At 42.8% G+C, this 24,693-nt stretch overlaps 1 protein-coding gene across 2 annotated transcripts in view; it reads right to left on the reverse strand.

The window, feature by feature from the left end:
• il17rd (interleukin 17 receptor D) overlaps window positions 1-24,693 on the reverse strand; it is a 45,030-nt gene that overhangs the window by 10,797 nt on the left and 9,540 nt on the right. For both annotated transcript variants that reach the window (XM_023995901.2, XM_023995900.2), the window contains exons 2-3: window positions 5,474-5,540; window positions 4,566-4,691 (exon numbers count right to left, since the gene is read on the reverse strand). In XM_023995901.2, the coding sequence (XP_023851669.1) occupies window positions 4,566-4,691; window positions 5,474-5,540 (193 nt within the window). The remainder of the gene's footprint in view (window positions 1-4,565; window positions 4,692-5,473; window positions 5,541-24,693) is intronic.

Genomic DNA, 24,693 nt, shown 5'->3' on the forward strand with positions numbered 1-24,693 from the left:
CAGCTATTTTCAAGTCTCTCCAGAGATGCTCGATCGGTTCAAGTCCGGGCTCTGGCTGGGTSACTCAAGGACATTCAGAGACTAGTCCCGAAGCCACTTCTGCGTTGTCTTGGCTGTGTGCGGGCTGTCATGTGCCTTTTACTGAGGAGTGGCTTTCGTCTGCCCACTCRACCATAAAGGCCTGATTGYTGGAGTGCTGCAGAGATGGTTGTCCTTCTGGAAGGTTCTCCCATCTCCACAGAGCAACTCTGGAGCCCTGTCAGATTGACCATGGGGTTCTTGGTCTCCTCCCTGACCAAGACCCTTCTCCCCTGATTGCACAGTTTGGCTGGGCGGCCAGCTCTAGGAAGAGTCTTGGTGGATACTTGGTAGATACTTTCATATCAGTTTCCTCCAGCATTTTCACAAGGTCCTTTGCTGTTGTTCTGGGATTGATTTGCACTTTTCGCACCAAAGTACGTTCATCTCTAYTAGACAGAACGCTTCTCCTTCCTGAGCGGTATGACAGCTGCGTGGTCCCATGGTGTTTATACWTGCYTACTATTGTTTGTACAGATGAACGTGGTACYTTCGGAAATTGCGTTTGGAAATTGCTCCCAAGGATGAACCAGACGTGGAGGTCTACAATAATTTTTTCTGAGGTCTTGGCTGAATTCTTTTGATTTRCTCATGATGTCAAGCAAAGAGGCACCGAGTTTGAAGGTAGGCCTTGAAATACATCCACAGGTACACCTCCAATTGACTCAAATGATGTCAATTAGCCTATCAGAAGCTTCTAAAGCCATGACATCATTTTCCAAGCTGTTTAAAAGGCACCGTCAAATTGTTGTATGTAAACTTCTGACCCACTGGTATTGTAATACAGTGAGTTATAAGTTAACTTCTTTGGGGTAGGGGGCAGTATTTTCACGTCCGGATGAAAAGCGTGCCCAGAGTAAACAGCCTGCTACTCAGCCATAAAAGCTAGAATATGCATATTATTAATAGATTTGGATAGAAAACACTCTGAAGTTTCTAAAACTGTTTGTATGATGTCAGTGAGTATAACAGAACTCATATGGCATGCAAAAACCTGAGAAGAAATCCAACCAGGAAGTGGGAAATCTGAGGTTGGTCGATTTTCAACTCAGCCCCTATTGAAGATACAGGGGGATATTGGTCATGTTGCACTTCCTAAGGCGTCCACTAGATGTCAACAGTCTTTAGAGCCTTGTCTGATGCGTCTACTTTGAAGTGGGGCCAAATGAGAGGGGATTGAGTAAGGTCTACCATGAGCTGAACATGCGCTGACCATGCGCGTTCATGTGAGAGCGAGCTCTGTTCCATCGCACTTCTGAATTCTCCGGTTGGAACATCATTGAAGAATTATGTTAAAAACATCCTAAAGATTGATTCAATACTTCGTTTGTCATGTTTTTACYGACTGTAATATAACTTTAACTCTTCGTCCGTACTTTCCGCTGGACTTGCACGCGTGTCGTGAGTTTGGAAAGTGTACTGAACGCTAGAACAACAAGGAGGAATTTGGACATAAATGGACATTATCGAACAAACAAACATTTATTGTGGAACTGGGATTCCTGGGAATGCATTCTGATGAAGATCAAAGGTAAGTGAATGTTTAAATGTTATTTCTGACTTCTGTTGACTGCACAATATGGCGGATATATTTTTGTCTTGATTGGACTTGAGCGCCGACCTCAGATTATTGCATGGTTTGCTTTTTTTTGAAATCTGACACAGCGGTTGCATTAAGGAGAAGTGCATCTAAAGTTCCATGCATAACACTTGTATTTTCATCAACATTATAATGAGTATTTCTGTAAATTGATGTGGCTCTCTGCAAAATCAACAGATGTTTTGGAACTACTGAATGTAACGTGCCAATGTAAACTATTTTTGGATATAATATGAACTTTTCCCGAACAAAACATACATTATTGTGTAACATGAAGTCCTATGAGTGTCATCTGATGAAGATCAAAGGTTAGTGATTAATCTTATCTATATTTCTGTTTTTTGTGAATCCTCTCTTTGGCTGGAAAAATGGCTGTGTTATTCTGTGAATAGGCACTCACCTAACATAATTGTTTTGGTTTGCTTTCGTCGTAAAGCCTTTTTGAAATCAGACACTGTGGCTGGATTTACAACAAGTGTATCTTTAAAATGGTGTAAAATACATGTATGTTTGAGGAATTTTAATTATGGGATTTCTGTTTTGAATTTGGCGCCCTGCAGTTTCACTGGCTGTTGACGGGTGGGACGCTAACGTCCCACGTACCCTAGAGAGGTTAAATAATCTGTCTGTAAACAATTGTTGGAAAAACTACTTGTATCATGCACAAAGTAGATGTCCTAACCGACTTGTCAAAACTATAGTTTGTTAACAAGAAATTTGTGGAGTGGTTGAAAAACAAGACTTAATGACTCCAACATAAGTGTATGTAAACTTCCGACTTCAACTGTGTGTGTGTGTATATGTGTGTATATATATATATATATATATATATATATGTTCCCTAAAATGGAGGGACTACTACAAAAAATGCTGTAATTTCTCAACAGTTCCCCCGATATGAATGAAAATACCCTTAAAATGAAAGCTGACAGGCTGCACTTCAGCCTCAGTCATTGTATCATTTCAAATCCAAAGTCCTGGATTACAGAGCCAAAACAAKAAAAAATGGTGTCACTGGCCCAATACTTTAGGAGCTCACTGTCTCACATGTAAAGGACCATCTAAAAAGAGCAACTATGTGAATAACACATTTTTTWACCAAACATGTCAGATAAAACCCAAGGTCACAATATGTCCTCTACCGTTAGCAACTYTAATTTCATTTCTAGGGTAACTTCCATAAAGCACAAACAAACTATTTTAACTGGGGCCCAAAACAATGAATAAAAACATGGCCAAAACATGACCAAAGTACAAATATTGTGAGGAAAAATGTTAAATCCTAATCATGAAGCGGATGTTGTTTGTGAAGTTAGTAGGAGTCCACACACATTAGCTAGTCACACTCACACACGCTTGAGGTAAGGGCATAGTATCAAACATGTTTTTATGAGAGACCATAATTTGAGCTGGCAGGAGAGATGGGCTGTGCCCTGGCAGAGGACCACACCTGGGTTCAAAGARCATTTGAAATCTTTCAAATACTTTGTGTTTGTTTTAGCCTTTCTGGAGTACCAGGTGGGCAGGATTTGCACTTTTAGGACTTCTCTATTTATTCATAGCAACAGGCAAGCTCAAGCAAGCACAGCTAAGCATTTGAAATATATGTTTTAATAGTATTTGAACCCAGGTATGCAGAGGACAAGAGGGAGGGTGTCTGCGTGCCAAGGAAGTATTCCCGTGCCCTTCAAAGTGTGCCAGCGCACCTCCCACGTTAATTACACTTCTACCTTATCAGTCCGAGGCATCAGCAGAGGCAGAAAACACACATTCCCTGTGGCTTCTATTACCACTGTGGGGAGCGGAGYCTGTGTGTGTGCAAGCTTAGAAGTTGAAAGAGCCTCCTCTTTGTGGTGGTGGTGGTAACTCTACACCTCATCCACTCCATCCTTTACCTCTTCTACCGCCACACAGATATCAGCAGCCTCACCGTCAACACGTCAGACACAGAGGAGAGGGGAAAAACTGGAAGGAAAAAGCTGTCAGACAGGTTGGGCTGTCTTCCGGCGTGTTTCCCCCCCCGGCGTCGGTAGCTTCAGCTTTCTAACTACTTGATTCAAAGTAGGAAAGAGCCCCCCCCCCTCTCCGTTTATTTTTCCTGCTTCTTTCRTTAACCCTCTACCTGAGCAGTGGTGCCCCTGTCCTAGGGCTTAACCCCTGGAGAATAACAGGCTACATTGTCCTGAGGATCAGCCATGGCTTCAGTAGTGCCTCAGTTGACGGAAGAGGAAGCCTCCCTTTTCTCAGTCTTGCTCTCTCTGTCACACACACACACACACACATATATATAGCATGCAAACAGAGACACTTAAGACAASCACACACAGTGCTTACACACACACACTTCTTCAAACATATCACAGCGTTGTTGTGTAAGATATGGATCCCTTCCTCCTCCCTTCCCTCAGATCTGTGACTGTCAGGGTAGCAGAGTAAGCCTACTGGGGGAAGGTAAACTGCCCTGCGTCTTTGATCAGGACAAGCCCAACAACACAGCACAGGGCTTTGAAGATGAGTCCTTTCTTTACCCTCTTCTCTCCTGTTCCCAAACCTCTTACCTCTACAAATGACTCTTTGGCCTGAGATACTGAAGATAAACAAACGACTCCTGTGTGCAACCAGGTGTAGGAAGCACGCGTGTCTTCCCGCACACATGCCGAGGTTTTAAAATGTTAGTGTCGCCCAGATGTAATATGATCTACCCAAAACAATCCGGGTAGAAACGTTTCAAAGTAGGTCAACCACTAACTTCTGGATACGGATTTCCGCTCACTAGGAGTGACTGCTCAAATCTAACCTCAAGACACTGGGTTCGATTTTGCCCGTTGATCTCTAGTCTGTATCATGACTTATCACATGGAAGAATTTAAAATGCGTAGGTTCATACCCAGAGGGCTGGTCGTCCAGTGGACCACCACGGCAGCCTGGCTGTCACAGGAGAGGTGGCCGAATGTCATATTGTTCACCCCATGGATGGCATGCTTCCCCAACGGGCTCCAGTTCACAGAGCAGTCTGGCGGAGGAGAACAGAGGAGGAGACGATAAGAAAGAGGATATCAGAGTTAGAGTATGCTAATGACGGAGAGGAGAGGTTGTCGAAAGTCAAAACAACCTTGTCACAATTAAACTTGTTTACAGTGTCGAGTCCTAAAATTAGACTCCCTCTTCTACCGCACAGAGAATCACCCCCAAAATCACACCTTAAAAAAGAGAAGAGGATGGATCACAGAGCGTGGTTAAGATGGGAAGCTCAGAACGGGGCTCCCTGGATGAAGAATAATGGACGGGTGAGTGGGTGAGATTCTCTCTGAGCCAAGTCTGGGGACAAGAATGTGCAGCCATGCAAGGAGCCGTCCCCTCCTCTCCCATCTCTTTTGACTATGATCCCTATGTCCTCTCAGGTAGAGGTAGAGGAAGAGGAGCAGCGGGCTGTGTCACACACGCCCCCTGGCTCTGAGCTGCAGTCGATTGTGATGCTAAACCAGAGAGGGGCTTTTCAGAAAAGCTGTTCCCTCTGACAGTCATGGATAATAGCAGCTGACTGCTGGGAATTATTATTATATATATTTTTTTTWAAATCAGGATTTGTTACAGGAGAGAAAACGTTGACTTCGAGATATTAACTTTTAGTTGGTGGAGGGTCTGAGACAGAATTGGCAACTTGAGGTGGTAAAATGTCAACGTTAGTATGGAATGGGAAAGGGCAGGCAGTTTTCATGCAAGGCCATGTGAAATAGTGAACCCCTTGAGAGCGATAGCGCGAGAGAGAGAGAGAGAGAAAAAGAAAGGACTCACTGTCTGTTCGGAATGTGACCCCGCGCTTCCGACCATTCTCGTCAGAACTTGACTGGACCTGGAGCCCCTGCAAGAAAGAAAGATGGTGAAACCACAAGTATAACTGGCAGACTAATACATATCAATACAACCACCTCATGTTGCCGATGCTCAGACGGACAGGCTGCGGCCTCACAGGAATGCGAAGAAAATCAGCCTGCTTAAATGAACAATAGAATTACGTACTTACATGAAATATTGGATCTGTACACAATAACCCAGCAGTTGGCATACTGTTGTATTAACAGCCAAACTGAAAATAAGAGGGGCAATTCCACGGTAACGGAATTACGGCGGGGACTCAAGATTATTCACTTTAAAATGTACTCCAAAGAAAAACTTAAGGTTATTGAGTGACCCCGGTTCTCTTACATTAGGAGTGAGACATCTTACAGCGGGATTCACCAGAATCTCCTAAGTAGCTTGAAGAACCAAATCATACACGTCTGTCGGAGACAGGTCGAGTGGCGAATGAGGAAGAACCTACCTTCATACTTAGAGCTACTCGCCCGCCCTCTGATCATCTCGAGCAAACCAAACTTCCTCACACTCTTGCAAGTAGGGGAATGCGGTGAGATGTCTCACTCATAATATCAGAGAATCAGAGTTATGCCAGTAACCTTAAGTTCTTTCAATTTTGTGTTTCAACATCTTATGGTGGGATATGGCCAACTCTCGGATCGCACATGAGCTCGAAGCCAGGTAGTTCCAACGTATCAACCCTCAGAGGCTCGACACGGGAGGACAGTATGCTCCAACAAAAGGRGCAGTGACGTCTAGTCGGTAGAACCTCGAAACAGGGGATGCCCAACAAGCCGCATCGCAAATATCCTGTAAGYAGATGACCTTGAACAGTGCCATACCCCTGGTGGAGTGAGCCTTTAGGCCCTGCGGAGGCAGGAACCCCTTGCTATTATAGGCCAATATATTACCTTTCACAATGCAGTGTGACAATTGACGAGAAAGGGAGGTGCCCAGGACCAAGAGTTGGACACACTTGTGCAAAGCTCTCATCCTATCCAAGTATATGCGCAATGAGCGTACTGGACATAGAAAAGGCGGCGGGTGGAATGCCACAAGCTCCAAGGCGAGACAATTGTAATTGCTGCTAACCTTAGGCATAAAAGGCGGGGTTGGGCAAATACGTAACCTTGGAAAAGCCCTGGGCAAACTGTAGACACGAATGGTGAACTGACAGTGCTCATTCACTCAAATTATGGATGTAACGATGACCAGCAGAGCAGTCTTAAAATGGAGAGATATTTCATCGCCACGCTCTCCAGCAGCTCAAAAAAGCCAGCTGTGAAAATAGCCTCAAGCACAATTGACAAATCCCATGATGGGACTAAATGCTTGGGAACTGCCTCCTTCATGAAACATTACGGGGGGGGGGGGTCCCACCGATTTCTTTCCGAAGCTTACATGACAGGCCCGAGATAGACCTTGACAGTGAAGAAAGCCTTCCCTCTGTCCAAAAGGTCCTGCAGAAAGCATACAACCTTGCATACAGAGCATTGGTAAGGAATGATCCCCTTTTCAGTCACARGACTTGTCAAAATGCATCACTTATTTCCYTACAGTGAGCATGTAGAAGGGGCCCTAGCACTCTGGATAGTCTATGATCCCGAGAGGCAAGCCWGTCYCATCCAGATTTAACCTCTCACGGGCCAGGKCCAGAGGACCATGGCTTCCGGGTAAGGTTTAAAAATACAAATACAAATTTGTAATTGCTCTGTTCACTTGGGCAGCAGAGCCCTCTAACGGGAGTTGCCAAGGCTCACCGTATAGCAGGAGAATGATCTCCGCTATCCAGAGRTTGCCTTGCCATGGAGGGGCTACCAAGATGAGAGATGAGCCTTCTTCCCTCACTCTGGCCAGAGTGGGGAGTACGAGGCTGAGGAAAAGCGTGAAGTAAAATCCTTGGCCAAGGGTGTGCTAGCGCGTCTCRCGCAAAGAACAATGAGCAGTGCATGTTTTGTTGATATGCAAAGAGATCTGCAGATGCTTGACCGTATCTCTACCAGATCTGTTTCACCACTTAAGGAAGGAGTCTCCAATCCCCTTGATGGGGATTCCCTCTGGACAATAAGTCTGCTCCCATGTTCAGTATGCCCGAGACATGGGTCGCATGTAGAGACAGTAGGTGTGCTCTGCTCAGCAGAATAATCCTGACGGATAGTCTGTAAGCACAGCAAGCGAGTGCTACCCTGGCTGTTGATGTACGCCACTACAGTCGTATTTGTCCATTCTGATCAAGACGTGACAAATCTGAAGGGTTGACGGTTTTTCATTGAAAGAAGTACTGTCAGCAATTCAAGGTAATTTATGTGAGCAATATGGAGATGAGGTCCATACTCCGTTTCCTTCATTTCCCTCATGAACTGCACCCCAGCCCGTGAGTGACGCATCTGACGTCACCACTACCCCTAAGGGAATGCCAGGAATGAAGATCGAGTGACTTTTCCAGTGACTAGAGTCGAAAGACATGCGGACGTCACCTCTCTGGCGATTGAAAGTGACGCCTTGTACACAAATGTTGGGCAAACACCCAACGCTGGTGAATGATGGCTGACAATAAGAGGTAAGTTTGATAGTTTTCCAGTAGAGAAACTAGCTAACCAACTAGCTAGCTAATCAACTATGGATTTCAATATTGAAATTGAAGTAGCTATTTGTTCTTCTGTTATTAAAAGCAGGCTATTGATAAGGGCAAGTGAGGTTAATGTTAGCTATCTAGCTAAATGTTTAACCATGTGGTTTAACCAAAGCCAAGGTGATTTCATTTTCTATACAACTCTGGTTTAACTAAGAGCATTGTACCTAAGTCGAGGAGGGGCTTAGTAGAGGAGGATTTGCATGACTGGGTGGCAGAAGAGGGGGGAGAGGCAGGTTGAGAACAGACAGGGAAGACCATCACTGGGGAAGAGGTCAGTGATTGAGAAGGGGGAGCAACAGACGTCAGGCTCTGAATCAAATGATAGCCAATATTGTAAACTGCTAACRGCATACTTTGCGATACAATTTGAAGTTGTTCTCTGCTCAGCTGACAGACATGAGATACAGGAGTCCATTCTGTTGCAAGTAGGGTACCTTGGCTTTCCTCTATGCACAGCACTCTGGGGACTTCCTGTAGGTAACCATGTCATCCACCAATCATCCCGTAACTTAATCATTCGTGATACTGAGAGTTCCTCCAATTTCTTTGATGCTGTATGAAGACATTGTGCACAGGACATTTGTCACAGAGAGGATGACCAGCTTCTGTCTATTGGTTAGAAAGATGGTTCTATACTGTATGGTGGGACATTTGTGTCTGTAAAAATGTATTTTATATAATAACCATCATATCGAAGTAAACTTGGGAGTRGTGATGAAATGGTGTGTGTGGTCCTCCCACTTACGACTCTGGAAACCATGCAGTTCATTAGGCTACAGATTAAATAAATTATGAGTRCTAAATAAATAAAGGTGAAATAAAATAGAAATAAATGATTTCACTAGATGGTGAAAGTGCTCGGTATGAGTTTGATGCTCCTTTCGAATAAATGTCGAGGGTCTTATCTGGTGACATGATGATCGATGATTTGATGCCGTTTGACAAATATTATCCATAATAATCTCATCATATAGACTAACCTACCTCGCACTGTAGGCCTTTCTGCAAGCTGTTGGCTAGAGCGCACGTGCCAAGACCAGAGTAGGCACAGGCAACAGGTAGTTTTGTTACAATCGTTCCAGTTGACAATGAGATGGAAACACATTGAACATTCCATTTTTATTCGGTACATGAAAACTTAAGCAAAAAAAGTACATTTTGTTTGCACTACCTCATCAGTTTGGTGGAAACATACCACTGGTGGGAAAATATGCAGATTTTTGAATATTTTCATGAAAATCTGTCACCAATTGGATAGAAACCTAGCTAATGCACAGCAATGAGTAGTGTAGGTAAGGGATGAAGTGAAAACCTATAGGAGGATAGCTCTCCATGAGGTGGGTTGGGCATGAAAGGACAGCAAGCCGTTAAATTCTGAGCCATGCTGACTGACAAGTGGCGTGGATTGGTACTGGGCAATTCCATGATAACGGAGTGATGCTGAGACTCCGATATTTCCCCTTTTAAATGCATGTTAAACAAACCAATGATTGGAAATTGTTAAAAGTAGTCCTTGTGCATAGACTTGTATGTTTTTTTTCACTTTGACAGCATTGGTTGTGGTTTGAAAAAATCTGAATGGTAGCATAAATCCACGGGCATGGAATTGCCCTACAGCTCGGTTCAGTCCTACGTCGTGTTAGCACTTACTTAGCTAAATGGTTATCCATAGTTGCCTCCTTTGATACAGCCACAGCAGTCTTGAAATGGACTGTTACCTTGAATGCGACGTTAAAACTCGGACATTTTCTGACATCTTATTTTCCTTTCTCTCACTCCGGTTGTTCTCAGGAGACAGGTCAGTGTCTGTAGAGAACACGGCTTGACCAGGTGGAGTCAGGCTTCTACCTCATTGCGCTGAGAGGACGCCAGGTTTGGACCAGTGAATCACCAAGTCTTCTTATGCCTTGCATACACAACTTAGCACATACTGTATCGCTCAACCTTCCTCAAACTCCAGTGCCCTACATTTGTTTACCTTTTACCTATGTCTAAGGCTTTTAAAATTGAGACTTCAACTCCATACTAAACCCAATTCCATATCCTGTACTGTTCTGCACTCTATAGATTATGCTGATGCCCCACTGTAAGAACCTGGAGATATTCACTGGTTCTGAGGGAGGTGACATGGACATAAACAGCGGTACCGCTGTCTGGACAACAGCCAGGGCTGCTGCAACTTCATCTTTAGTGTGTCAGCTCTGCTGCACCTGGGGATAAAAAAGGTATGGCAACACACTACCAACAGTCATGTATGCTTAAACATACTTGTATGCTCATGTGTTTCTGGAGGCAAAAAATAATAATTAAAAAAATCTAAAAATCAGGCAGTAGGGATGTTCTGTTGATAAAATGCGTGAATTGGACCATTTTCCTGTCCTGCTAAGCATTGGAATTGTAACAAGTACTTTTTTGGTGTCAATGACAATGTATGGAGTAAAAAGTGCATTATTTTGTGTGTTGTAAAGGTAGTTAAAAATATACATAAAGTACATACCCCCAAGAACTACTTAAGTAGTACTTAAGTATTTTTACTTGAAGTACTTTACACCACTGCTGTTACTACAATTTAAAAAAGGTAAAAACTCAAAACAATTCCACAAAATAAGGAAAATGCAATGTAAACTAGACCCTACAGTTGAGGGATGGGGATCGGCTGCCTGGCTGTATAGCTGGCTGATTGGATAACAGGCTGACGGTATAGTAGGGCCAGGAAGATTCCAGTGTAACAATATTCTTTCCAGGGCAAAAATTCAAACAGTGGACCAAACTCTGGTTCTTTAAAAACCTGCTGTATGTAAAGTATTGTGTGTTATAGCTTGTGAAAATAAACACATGACAACATGATGCATGTTTCAAACATTAGGGCCGTTTTCCTAAATAAGTTAAATCCGCTTCATGTTTTGTTTCCTCGCCATGCTACTAAAAAGTCCTAACCCTACTGGATAGCTGGCTGGCACTGCCGGTATATCAAAGATCTTATCCATCCTCCCGTTTTAGAAAAGGATGCCCTTATCGCTGAGACAGAATGCCACACAATTAACCCCAACTAGGGAAATAGATTTATACAAAGCCTGGGAAACAATAACAGACCATTCAGACCATAGTAAGCCTTGTTACTGTGAGGCCTATGGTAGTTAAATGGTTTCAAGTAAATACATGTAATGGAGGGCAATTTGCATCAGTTCATTTATTCACTTATCAAATTGACGAAACCCTGAGTTCTAACTTCAGATCCCGATGTGGAACTTGAGTTTTTGCAACAAAAAAAATCCATTGACGTCAATGCATGATTTAAGCACGTCTTGAACTTGCCCGTTTCTCTCCTCCTCTCAGGATGTGTTGAGGCTGCCAACTAGTTCAAACCTTTCTCCCACCAACACACGCTCCCGTCAACATACAAACTCCCACCTCTCCCTGCCCCTACCCACAGATTCCGACCTGCACCTCCAGATGTGTGCTCCCGAGTGGCACAGCGATCTAAGGCACTGCATCTCAGTGCAAGAGGCATCACTGGTTCGAATCCCTGGTTCGAATCCAAGCTGTATCACATCCGGCCGTGATTGGGAGTCCCATAGGGCGGCGCACAATTGGCCCAGCGTCGTCCGGGTTTGGCCGGTGTAGGCAGTCATTGTAAATAAGAATTTGTTCTCAACTGACTTGCCTAGTTAAATAACGGTTAAATAAAATTAAAAATTAAAGTGTGTGTGTTTGGAGTGAAGCAGAAAAGAGGGAGACCGGCTAGAGACTAGACCACCATGGATGAACAGGAGAAGCCATTAACTGTGGTATCCACCTTCCACATCACTTCCATGTGTTCTTAACCCAACCATTACCTATTCATCAATAGATTTCCCTAAGGTCATTACAGGAGAGGCTCCATCCTCTTAAACAGGTTTTTCCACATTTCAACACTTTTTCTCCCAGTCTCTCCATCCAACACTTTAGGCTAAAGACACACCTCAGTCTTTTACTAAGAGCTGAAGATTAAGATTTGAAGCAAATTATCCATGATTATTCTAATCCAATATACTGTATATCCCTATAGAGAACTCAAGTACTGTACGTGTCAGATACCGTGTGCGTTTTAACCCGTCAGGATGTGCTAGAAAGGGCCACTCCGCTGAGGAATTCTTTCGGAAGCGATCTCTGCCTATTTCTGGGCAGTAAGGTTGCTGACCAAGACACATTCTCCTGGATGGGAAACGTATTCTGGTTAGTGAAGTCGCTAACCAAGACACATTCTCCTGGAGCGGAAACTTGAGTTGTTGACCAATTTGAACCATTTATTTTTAAGTACCATGTCAGTCAGCGCTCTGTTAACGCCATATTTGAAGTATGGGTAGTTCTGTACCGACCAATCGGAAGTGCGTCATGTGAAAGTACATAGGCCATGTAAAACCCTCAGGCTTGCAAGGCGTATGTTGAAGCGTAACCCTTCCATCGTCATGAATTAAACAATTGAACAAACAAAAAAAAAAACGAGTGTTAACGAGCATGTACACGCTGGAATTAGAATGCATGGTCGTAAATGAGAGAAAATACAAGAAAACAAGAAAATACTACGCAAAGCAACGCTGGAAAAAATATGAGGATAAATTGCCAGAAAATAGACTTTGTGCACTGTGACGTCTGGAATTGTGACATGTTTAGTTAAAGTGTCTATTTAGTGTTGATAATAATAACAATAATAAGCCAGTGCCAATAATATATATTTGAAAACAATAACGTTATGCCTACCGGTGTTGAGTCGATCACAGGCATAGGCTATGGCTGGGAAACTTCCAGGAACTCAAATTTCAAGAGAATACTGTTAGTAGAAAGAACGAGACTAGCTAAATTCTTTATATACTGTTTAGCAGACCGGTAGGGTGGCTCCCGTAGGACGTAAGGGGAGTCAGAAGGAACACACAATAATTCACATGGACTACATAGCGAACATAACAAATACAACTGTTTATTATGGGTGCTGGTGAGAATTACATTGGCATACGCAGTGTACGTGAATTGACGTTCTCTACTCTCGCGTGCAAATTTTTACTCAGTTGACAGCGTATGTGTGAGACTTGGGCTTTACTCCTGATTTCAATCTTCAGAGCAAAGACCTGACATTTTATTGTGAGTCAAATGAACGTTGCTCACAGCCTTTTCAAAGTTTTAAAAAGGCACATTTTCGGAGGTAGCTACAAGGCTAACTACTAACTAACAAAATGTTTACTGCCACAAAGAGGAAGGCGGTAGCTCCCTAATTTCTCATTTAGCAGGGGAATGAAGTGGTGCCTTGGGGTTTTACTTATGGGCTCCTGGGCCTGCCGTCCTGGGGTTTAACACCCTGCTCTCAGCAGGAGGTCACACTCTCACACAAACAGACGCAGCAACACACACACACAGTAACAAACACAAAGTTGCCTGCAACAAACCCTTGCCACCCGCCTCACTTGTATCCAATCAGCAGGCTAACAACCCCATGACCACAGCATCACACCTCATACAGGCCGAGGGGTGTGTGGTGGTGGTGGGGGGGGGGGGGGGGGGGGTCGACAATGCCGCACTCTCTACGACACCCTCCCTCCTCTCTACACAATGGCCATTTACAGCCCCCATATACAGGCCTATGTTCAGCTACTAGAAGATGTTGGTTTGGTCCTCCCTGCCGGGGGGGATAGGGGGAGATACGCACTCCCCAACCTCCTGCCAAATGTATGACCATATTAGACATATATTTCTCTCAGATTACACAGTTGAAGAAATCAAAAACAAACCCAATTTTTTATAAACCAATATCTACTGGGTGAAATACCAGTGTGCCATCACAGCAGCAAGATTTGTGACCRGTTACCACAAGAAAAAAGGGCAACCAGTGAAGAACAAACACCATTTTAAATTCAACCCATATTTACGTTTATTTATTTTCCCTTTTGTACTTGTATATACACATCATTACAACACTGTATATAGACATGACATTTGAAATGTCTTTATTCTTTTGGAACTTTGTGAGTGTAATGTTCACTGTTAATTTGTATTGTTTATTTCACTTTTGCATATTATTTACTTCACTTGCTTTGGCAATGTAAACATATGTTCCCCATGCCAATAAAGCCCTTGAATTGAGAGAGGGAGGGGAAACTCCAGCACTTACTTCCTTCTGATGTTCCCTCTCCTCTCCTTCTCTCCCCCTGTGTGTCAAATGGCCTCAAGAGTCAACTGGCATCTTAAAACTTCAAATGAACAGCTCAGTGTGAGAGGGGGTGGGGTGGTGGTGTGGTGCAATTAACTGGCTGTATCCCATGTGGCAGACCAGCGGGGTCCCATGTTGTTGGCTGAGCGTGAGGTAGATGGGAGGGTCAGGCCCCGGTCACACTGCTCCCTGAATATTATAGGGCTGTAGAGGACACAGGGGAGCTGGGCCGGACCGGACTAATAACATACCATACTCTCTGGAGCTGGGAGGGGAGGAAAGGGGTTTAATTAGTTGTGGATCAACTGGTAATGCAGGCCCACAATCCCAACTAAACTCAATATAATTTAAAATATAGATCTTGATTCATATAGTGCTTTTTCAACAGGTTGTCAAAGTGCTTTCGAGGAATCCTAACTACTACGGAATGAGTTCCAATATCAAAAGAGACAAACCAGGAAGTTGTTGTGGTTGTATACAATAGGAATAAAAGGCACTTATGCTACACCCAACCTGCACCACTATACAGACAACATTTGGGCAGCAGTAGCTTTGTAGCCAGGACAGGGTATGATAAGGAGTGCGCAAAATCTCAGTGGGGACTTGTCTGAATACAGCTCTGCAGCAGCAGGTAGACAGTAGGCGAGGGCTGCTATCTATGGGCCAGACGTGGGTTCAAATACTGTTTGAAATAGTTCAAATATTTTCACGTTTGTAATTAGCCTGCCTCCAGTTCTCAAATCAAGCACAGCTAAAGTATTTGGAATGATTTCAAATACAATTTGAACCCAGGTCTGCTATGGGCGTCCTCCTCTCTAGCTGCCGGAACAAGACCAATCAAAACCAGGTGTTCCTTCCTGCTCCTCTCTCCAGAAGAACAATAATTATATCATCTGAGAGACAGCCGCTTCTCACGCACGCACGCCAGCCTTCTGCCCCGAGCCCAGCAAAACCCTTCAAGATGCTTGTTTGGTTAAGGAAACATGTGCGTCTCTCACCCTGTTAGGATATCGTTAAACACAGGCCTCTATGCTAAATCCACTCACAAGGACAGATGTTTAGTTGGTCAAAATTATAATGTAGTTAATAGCAAAAAGATAGAATATTATCATATCAAATTGGTCACAGTTGCGCAAAGTGTTCAGAAGATCCAAGAGGATTAAAGACATCTTGTTTTTCTTTCTGGCGTAATACAACCTCACAACACGTGTAATTCATTGAAGAGAACACAGCAGAACTGAGCAGATCCAGCATTATTACAGGTGGAGATGGTTCCCTTTCAAAATCACCCATTAGCAGCTGAACATATGGAGACAACTCCACACAAACTGAGAAATCTGTAAAAAAGGAAACTATTTCTTTGATCCCCTGCCTATGCTCTGCCCCCATCCATTTATTCTCTTGAACATCAGAGACTTTAAAAAAAAAACTTTTTTGAAGAAACATGTACACCATCATCTCTCATTTGGTAAATAGAATGCACGCCTCGTTAAGAGAAATCCCAAACACTGATTAATTACACTTAAAATTACAGCTTCACCCTTGGAAGGAGGGAGGGCGAGATGGAGGGGGAGGAGCAGTGGTGGAAAAACTACACAATTGTCATAGAGTAAAAGTAAAAAATACCTTATTAGAAAATGACTTAAGTAAAAGTCACCCAGTAAAATACAACTTGAGTAAGTCTAAAAGTATTTTGTTTTAAATATCAAAAGTAAATGTAATTGCTCAAATAAACTTAAATCAACAGTGAATCATTTCAAATTCCTTATATTAAGCAAAACAGACGGCACCATTTTCTTACGGACAGCCAGAGGCACATTCCAACACTTAAACTTAATTTACAAATTAAGATTGTGTTTATTGAGTCCGCCAGATCAAGTAGGGATGAAGTAGGGATATTCTCTTGTTAAGTGTGTAAATGAGAAAATGTTCCTGTCCTGCTGAACATTCATCATGTAAAATGTAAAGAGTACTTTTGGGTGTCAGGGAAAATGTAGTAAAAAGTACATTATTTTCTTTAGGAATGTAGTGGAGTAAAAGGAACAGTTGGACAATATAAATAGTTAAGTACAGATACAAAAAAAAAGTTAAATACTAAAGTACTTTACACCACTGTGGAGTAGGGAAAGGGGAGGAGGGGAAATGGAGAGGGCAGAAAGAAGAGGTAGGTAGGAAAAGGGGAGGGGGGGCAACTAATCTTACTGCCTGGAGGGAAGGAAAGAAAGACTTACTCTTAATTAAAATCAGTAACATTTGTTGGTTGTGTGTTGTAAGGTTCAGCTAACCCCCTTATCCTAAAACTACAAATCACCCCACTTTTGAAAAGGGACAGGCAGACCTTGCTTGTGTGAGCAATCTGACTGTTAATCAGAAAGAAAAAAATGGACAACACATAAGAAATACAAGAGAAAATTAAACCCATCTAAAGTAGGTGGGAAACAGCGCCACTGGCCCCACCACCATTATTGTTTTTGGTGCAGAGTTTACGAACTTCGAGCAGTATGACATTGTGCTCTTCTATCACGTATGCAATGCTGTCCAAGGGGGGGGGGGGNTGCTCGCTGTTTGCAGTACCTATGTTGATGTAATACCGCAAATGGACGTGGCAGTTTCACCATGTTTCAACCTTTTAGTAAAAGTATGATATACTTAGGCTTGAAGTCGGAAATCTGAAGTAGGAACTTTGCGGAAATACGTGTCAATGACGTGTAAGTGTTTTCTGACTTACGTGTTAGTTATAGGACTGGCTTTAGTTCATTTGGAACCACCTACGTACAAACATGTTAGAGCTAACACGTGTGGGTATTGTCACTAGTTACCACAGCAACAGTCAAATTGGCTATATAGTACAAATTAATGAAAAAAAAAAAAATGCTTTTTGGTCTTGATTTATTTAAGGTTAGCAGTGTGGTTAAGTTTATGGTTAGGTTTAAAATCAGATTTTAAGAAAATAAGTTGTAGAAATAGGTGGGGTTTATGACTTTGGTAAGTAAATACGACCCGTGTGGGCTCCTCATTTCCTGTTGCTACCTTGGCTTACTGCGGTCTGCAATGCACTTCGACTGTTGGATGGGCTGGTGAAACGGTGAGTAACAAAAGAGCTACAGTATATTATTCTGATGAGTGGAAGTGTATAGCTGAAATGTAAACAGCTGGGATYCCTTGTGTCAGGAGACGTGTGCATGATGGTGCTACAGCAAGAGTTTACCTAGCTAGCAAGTAGCAGTTGCTCGCTAACTACACAAGTTTGGCTGGCGAGCGAGCTATAGTTCTAACACATCACCATAGTGGTGTAACCATAAGCAATGCTGGTCTTCAAAACAGGCAAGGATTCTCTACAGTAATACACCTAGCTGTCAAAAGGGAATCTGCTTGCTGGCCAATGTGATACAAAATGCTGCAAAGTAATAACAAAACGTGCAAACTACAGTTCAGGTACACACTGAGGATGTATGCAAGTCATTAAAACGTGCTAACCCTCGCAAGGCTGCCGGCCCAAACTGCATCCCTAGCCGTGCCCTCAGAGCATGTGCAGACCAGCTGGCTGGTGTGTTCAGACATTATTCAATCTCAATCTCTCTAGCTCAGGCCGCTATACCCACCTGCTTCAAGATGTCCACGATCATCCCTGTGCCAAGAAAGGGAAAGTAACTGAACAAGGTGACTACCAAGCAGTAGTACTAAATTCCGTCGTCAAGAAGTGCTTCAAGAGGCTAGTCAAAGACCATATCACCTCCTCGCTCCCCGACACACTCAATCCGCTCCAATTCGCCTACAGCCCTGAAAGATCTATGGACGACACAACCGCCATTACACTGCACAATGCTCTTACCCACCCAGACAAAAGGAATGCATATGTGAGGATGCTGTTCATTGACTACAGCTCAGCCTTCAATACCATAGTGCCCTATAAACTCATGGCCCTGTGTCTGAACTCCTTCCTATGCAACTAGGTCCTAGACCACAGGTGGTGAAGATAGGCAATATTACCTGACGGCGGATTACCAACACGGGGAAGCCCCACAAGGGTGCATCCCCATTCCCCTCCTGTATGAAGAAGTTTACATACACTTAGGTTGGAGTTATTAAAACTTCTTTTTCAACCACTCCACAAATGTCTTAACAAACTATAGTTTTGGCAAGTCAGATAGGACATCTACTTTGTGCATGACAAGTAATTTTTCCAACAATTGTTTAGACAGATTAATTCACTGTATCACAATTCCAGTGGGTCAGAAGTTTACGTACACAAAGTTGACTGTGCCTTTTAAACAGCTTGGAAAATTCCAGAAAATTGTCATGGCTTTTGTAGGTTCTGACTGACTCAAACGATGTCCATTAGCATATTGGAGGTATATCTGTGGATGTATTTCAAGGCCTACTTTCAAACTCAGTGCCTCTTTGCTTGACATCATGGGAAAATCAAAAGAAATCCAAAGACCTCCGAAAAAAAATTGTAGACCACAAGTCTGGTTCATCCTTGGGAGCAATTTCCAAACGCATGAAGGTACCACGTTAATCTGTACAAACAATAGTACGCAAGTATGAACACCATGGGACAACGCAGCCATCATCCCGCTCAGGAAGGAGGCGCGTTCTGTCTCCTAGAGATGAACGTACTTTGGTGCAAAAAGTGTAAATCAATCCCAGGACAACAGCAAAGGACCTTGTGAAGAGGAAACAGGTACAAAAGTATCTATATCCACAGTAAAACAAGGTCTATATCGACATAACCTGAATGGCCGCTCAGTAAGGAAGAAGCCACTGCTCCAAAACCGTCATAAAAAAAGCCAGACTACGGTTTGCAACTGCACATGGGGACAAAGATTGTACTTTTTGGCCAAAATGACCATCATTATGTTTGGAGGAAAAAGGGGGAGGCTTGCAAGTCGAAGAACACCATCCCAACCGTAAAGCACGAGGGTACTCATCATGTTGTGGGGGTGCTTTTCTGCAGGAGGGACTAGTGCACTTCACATAATAGATGACATTATGAGGGAGGAAAATTATGTAGATATATTGAAGCAACATCTCAAAACATCAGTCAGAAAGTTAAAGCTTTGTCACAAATGGGTTTTCCAAATGGACAATGACCCCAAGCATACTTCCAAAGTTGTGGCAAAATGTTTAAGGACAACAAAGCCCTGACCTCAACCCTATAGAAAATTTGTGGGCAGCACTGAAAGTGTGTGCGAGCAAGGAGGCCGAAATTCACCCAATTTATTGTGGGAAGCTTGTGGAAGGCTACCCGAAACATTTGACCCAAGTTAAACAATTTAAAGGCAATGCTACCAAATACTCATTGAGTGTATGTAAACTTCTGACCCAGTGGGAACATGATGAAAGAAATAAAAGCTGAAATAAATCTCTACTATTATTCTGGCATTTCACATTCCAAAAATAAAGTGGTGATCCTAACTGACCTAAGACAGGGAATTTTTACTAGACTTAAAATGTCAGAAATTGTGAAAAACTGAGTTGAAATGTATTTGGCTAAGGTGTATGTAAACTGCCGACTTCAACTGTATGTTAGGAAGAATACCTATACAGATGTCTGTCTGCATGGGTGTATAAGGACTAGCCTACTTCTTAAGAATGTGTGGCTGGAAGTTGGACAGCGTATTAACCACATCTGGTTTTTGTTTCAAATCTGTAATTAGGGATTTTACCATATACTACATATAAAAAATAAAATTATCTTAAATTTTGGCTATTGTCCTTTCCACGTGCACCCTATGCTTTGCTCTCTGTCATCTTGACATCTGGTTCTGGCATTTGTAGGTTGGACTTTGCAAAGGAAGGAATGTTCAATCTCAGGCCAATTTCCTCCTCACCTTCCTCAATGAGAAAAACCCCTTGTCTGCCGTGAGCCCATCACCTCTCTTAAGGTAGCCACATTGAAGCTGACTTTGCAGTAACTCTGATTKAATATTTCTCTGTCAGAAACGGATCCTGGTGGATGCAAATGTAACCGAGTCATGCGCATCACATTATCAGAGGCTTCAGTGTGTTGGTAGACTTGTAGTTGTAATAAGTTTGATTTTGCAGCAGCAGTGAGCTTGGTTACTCCATCTTAAAACTCTGTGCAATCTACACTGAACAAAAATATAAAACGCAAAAAAAGTGATGTATAAACGCAAAAAAATTATGTTTCATGAGCTGAAATAAATTCCAGAAATGTTTCATATGCACAAAAAGCTTATTTCTCTCAKAATGTTGTGCAGAAATGTGTTTACATCCCTGTTAGTGAGCACTTCTCCTTTGCCAAGATACTCCATCCACCTGACAGGTTTGGCATATCTAGAAGCTGATTAAACGGCACAATTATTACACAGGTGCACCTTCTGCTGGGGACAATAAAAGGAAACTTTAAAATGTGCAGTTATATCACAATACAATGCCACAGATGTCTCAAGTTAAGGAAGCGTGCAATTGGCATGCTGACTGCAGGAATGTACACCAGAGTTGTTTTATATTTATTTGTTTTATACATTTCAATTGACTGATTTCCTTATATGAAATTGTTGCATGTTGCTTTTATATTTTTGTTCAGTATATTTTCCATAAACAAAAATATTGTTGTTTCAGCTGGTGTACAAAATCAACAACAAAAAAACACAAAACAAACTTAGGAATGGGATGAATAGAAATAGCACACAGACTTGCTTTCAAGTAAAATGATAGAGCTACAACTCACATGTCTATGTGAATTTGGTCAGGTCGCCCAAAAAGTTACATATTGCCACTAAGTCTCGTCTCTGCGACTGTCAAGGTCTGTTGTCATGGTTACCGGACTGCCACGGCAACCAGACCAAATGTGACAAGATGCAGGAGTTCTAAAAATTCTCYGATAGAATGACCTACTCAAATAGCTCACATTGTGGAGCTATTTTCTGTAAGCTCTCCATTACCTTGTAAATAATGTTGTGGGTGTATTTTCATGTAATAATGATTCTTTTTTTTTTTTAAAGGCGCTGAAGATGTTGTCAGCTATACTCTTGTCCTTATTTGAACTGGCTATCCAGCTAGCTAGGAACGAACCAAAACATTTAGAAAATTGCTTTTAGTTGCCTGGCTTGTTAGGTTGACATTTACAGAATTCATTTTTAAAAACGGCGTAGTTTACTGGTGTTAAAATAGAAAGTATGCTATCTGGAGTTCCCGGGCTGCTGATGTCATGCAGAGGTTGACGTTTTGTATTTAGTCACATTGTGGAGATATTTTGTATTTACACTTTTTTTAAACTACAATGACAAGTGATGTCGGACGACAGTAGATTGCCATAGCAACATCATGAACAATTGTCTACAGACATGTTGATAGACAAACTGTAAACCAGCCTTTTACATGTGCCCCAGGCACACCGTTTCACAATTTTCTGTTCACTTGTAGCAGAGAAAAGATTTCTGCCTGCAGCCCATAGACGCCATGAAGATTTTTTGCAAAAAGGTGTCTGAGGTCCAAGTGACTGGTTACGGTTGCTAATCTCTGATTGGACAATCACTGTTCGATGGCGGAGTTTAGCGAAGGGTCAATTGGGTACTTTTTCCGCCACTGGTCTGAGGCAGTCGTTAAATAACGATTGTTTTCAAGATCAACTTTAGTAACAATGGTTTTGGGAAACGACTCAGAATCTAAAGATGCTTCTACGAAGTTTCTAACGAGCGTAGCCTTAAGACACTTTTGGGAAACCAGGCCCCGATTGGTCTCCTCAGATAATGACGTTCTTAGCTAGCTAGCTCACAGAGGGACTAAGTCCGAGGCTGAACAGGACTGATCAGAGAAAAACGAACAAACCCAAAATGCTAGACCACGCCTCTGTTTGTCCAACAAATCAGCAGGAACAGCAAAACAACAACGGCGAACACATGCAGCAGCCACATCCACTTACTTTCACACTTGGATTATTTGATTAAATAATGGAAGGTTCAACAGTGTTTATTTATCCGTGAAGCAGTATAAATAATCATAGTAGATTATGCCTGAGAGATGGTTGGCCTGAAGGGTCCTTCTTATAGACAGTTAATCAGAGCTTCACTGTAGCAGATGTGATTCTGTTGTCTTGACGACAGATCCAAATTGTAGAAACTTATGGTCCTGAAAGCCATTCCTAATAAAAATTATTTCACCCCGCTCTACAAATGTTGATGTGTGTTTTGTCCTATATTTATTTTATTTTTAATCCCGGCCGCCGTCCCCGCAGGAGGCCTTTTGGTAGGCCGTCATTGTAAATAAGAAATATGTTAACTGACTTGCCTAGTTAAATAAACAAATAAAAGATTAAATCCTTATCCCAGCCCCTGCAATAGATGTCCATGCTGGTTTCAGTCCTTCCCCTAACCCTCCCCTGGCTATACAGTTTTATTTCAGCCCTACCCCAACGCTTGAGGTCTATGGTTCGCTGTGGTTCTTCCCCTAACTCCAGTCCCATCCCAGGCCATCCTCCAACAGGGCAGGGCTGGACTAATCAGAGTTCTCCCTCCCTGCAGTACCTATCCACCATGTGGTTCTCATTACCCCAACATATGGCTCCCATTTCACATTCCCAACCTTTTTTCCTGGGACAATTGCCTGTGTCCTTTATCAAGCTCTATTAACGCTAATTAATCACTCGTTCTTTACTCCCCTCCTTTTCCCTTCTCTCACGGCTGTGTGTGTGTGCATATACGTGCATGAATGGATGTATGCTCCAGGGGTGGTATATGCTTCACTACAGGCCCAGTTCCATCTCTCTAGGGGTCTGGTTCAAGAAACCGCTCCGTAGACCCGTGTCAAAACCCAATACGTTCTTCACACTGACAGACTAGCATTAATGAGAATTTAATAGACGTCTTAAACCGTAACATTCATATGCAGAGATAAATCATTCTCCACTTGGTATTTCATCCACACAACGATGTAAGAACCACATAAGGTTGGTGGCACCTTAAATTGGGGAGGACGGGCTCGTGGAAACGGCTGGAATGGTATCAAATACGTCAAAATACATGGTTTCCATGTGTTTGAAGCCATTCCATTTGCTCCGTTAATATTATGAGCCATCCTCCCCAATGCAGCCTCGACTGGTAAGAACATGAATAGGCATGCATCACATGAAATCCAGACTGAATTCTCTCTGGATTTGGGGGAAACGGCACCACTGTTTGCCCCGCACCTATGTTAATGTTTTTTTGCAATACATATTGATGTCCAAGGGGGGAAAATATTATAAAAAAGTGTTTGTTGTTGTAATATCTTTAATGGATGTGGCAGTGTCTGTTCTCCGTTGGAACCTAGCATTAATATTCCAATAGAAGAAAAATGCATGGTCATTTAGTTGTTCGTCAAACATCTCATTCCAAAATCATGGGCATTAATATGGAGTTGGTCCCCCCTTTGCTGCTATAAACAGCCTTCTGCAAAGGCTTTCCACTAGATGTTAGAACATTGCTGGGATGTCCTTCCATTCATTAGTGAGGTTAGGCACTGATGTTGGGCGATTAGGCCTGGCTCTCAGACCGCGTTCCAATTCATCCCAAAGGTTTTCGATGTGGTTGAGGTCAGGACTCTGTGCAGGCCAGTCAAGTTCTMCCACACTGATAGACAAACCATTTCTGTATGGACCTCGCTTTGTGCACAGGGGTATTGTCTTGCTGAAACAGGAAAGGGCATTCCCCAAACTGTTGCTACAAAGTTGGAAGCACAGAATCATCTAGAATGTAATTGTATGCTGTAGCGTTAAAGATTTCCCTTCACTGGAACTAAGGGGCCTAACCCGAACCATGAAAAACAGCCCCAGACCATTATTCCTCCTCCACCAAACTTGACACTACGCAGTCGGGCAGGTAGCGTTTTCTTGGCATCCGCCAAACCCAGATTTGTCTGTTGGACTGCCAGATGGTGAAGCGTGATTCATTACTCCAGAGAACGCATTTCCACTACTCCAGTGTCCAATGGCAGCGAGCTTTACACCCCTCCAGCGGACGCTTAGCATTGCGCATTATGATCTTAGGCTTGTGTGCGGCTGCTCGGCCATCAAAACCCATTTCATGAAGCTCCCCACAAACAGTTCTTGTGCTGAAGTTGTTTCCTGAGGCAGTTTGGAACTCAGTAGTGGGTGTTGCAACCGAGGACAGATTTTTTTTTACGAGCTATTCCCTACAGGGATGCAAACTTGAGGGTCAAAAAAAAGTTGATACATTTTTCGCAAGAAACCCCCCCCCAAAAAAACTGCAAACACACACACAGCTCCAAAAAGTTAGGCATCCAACAGAATTTCACACCATAAGAGAATTTTTTTATTCAGATTTAGCTTAGAATACATTAGGCATATGCATCCTAACTTTGAAGCAGCTCATTGAGTAG

Source organism: Salvelinus sp. IW2-2015, linkage group LG11 (assembly GCF_002910315.2).
Source record: "Salvelinus sp. IW2-2015 linkage group LG11, ASM291031v2, whole genome shotgun sequence".
NCBI classification, from domain to species: domain Eukaryota; kingdom Metazoa; phylum Chordata; class Actinopteri; order Salmoniformes; family Salmonidae; genus Salvelinus; species Salvelinus sp. IW2-2015.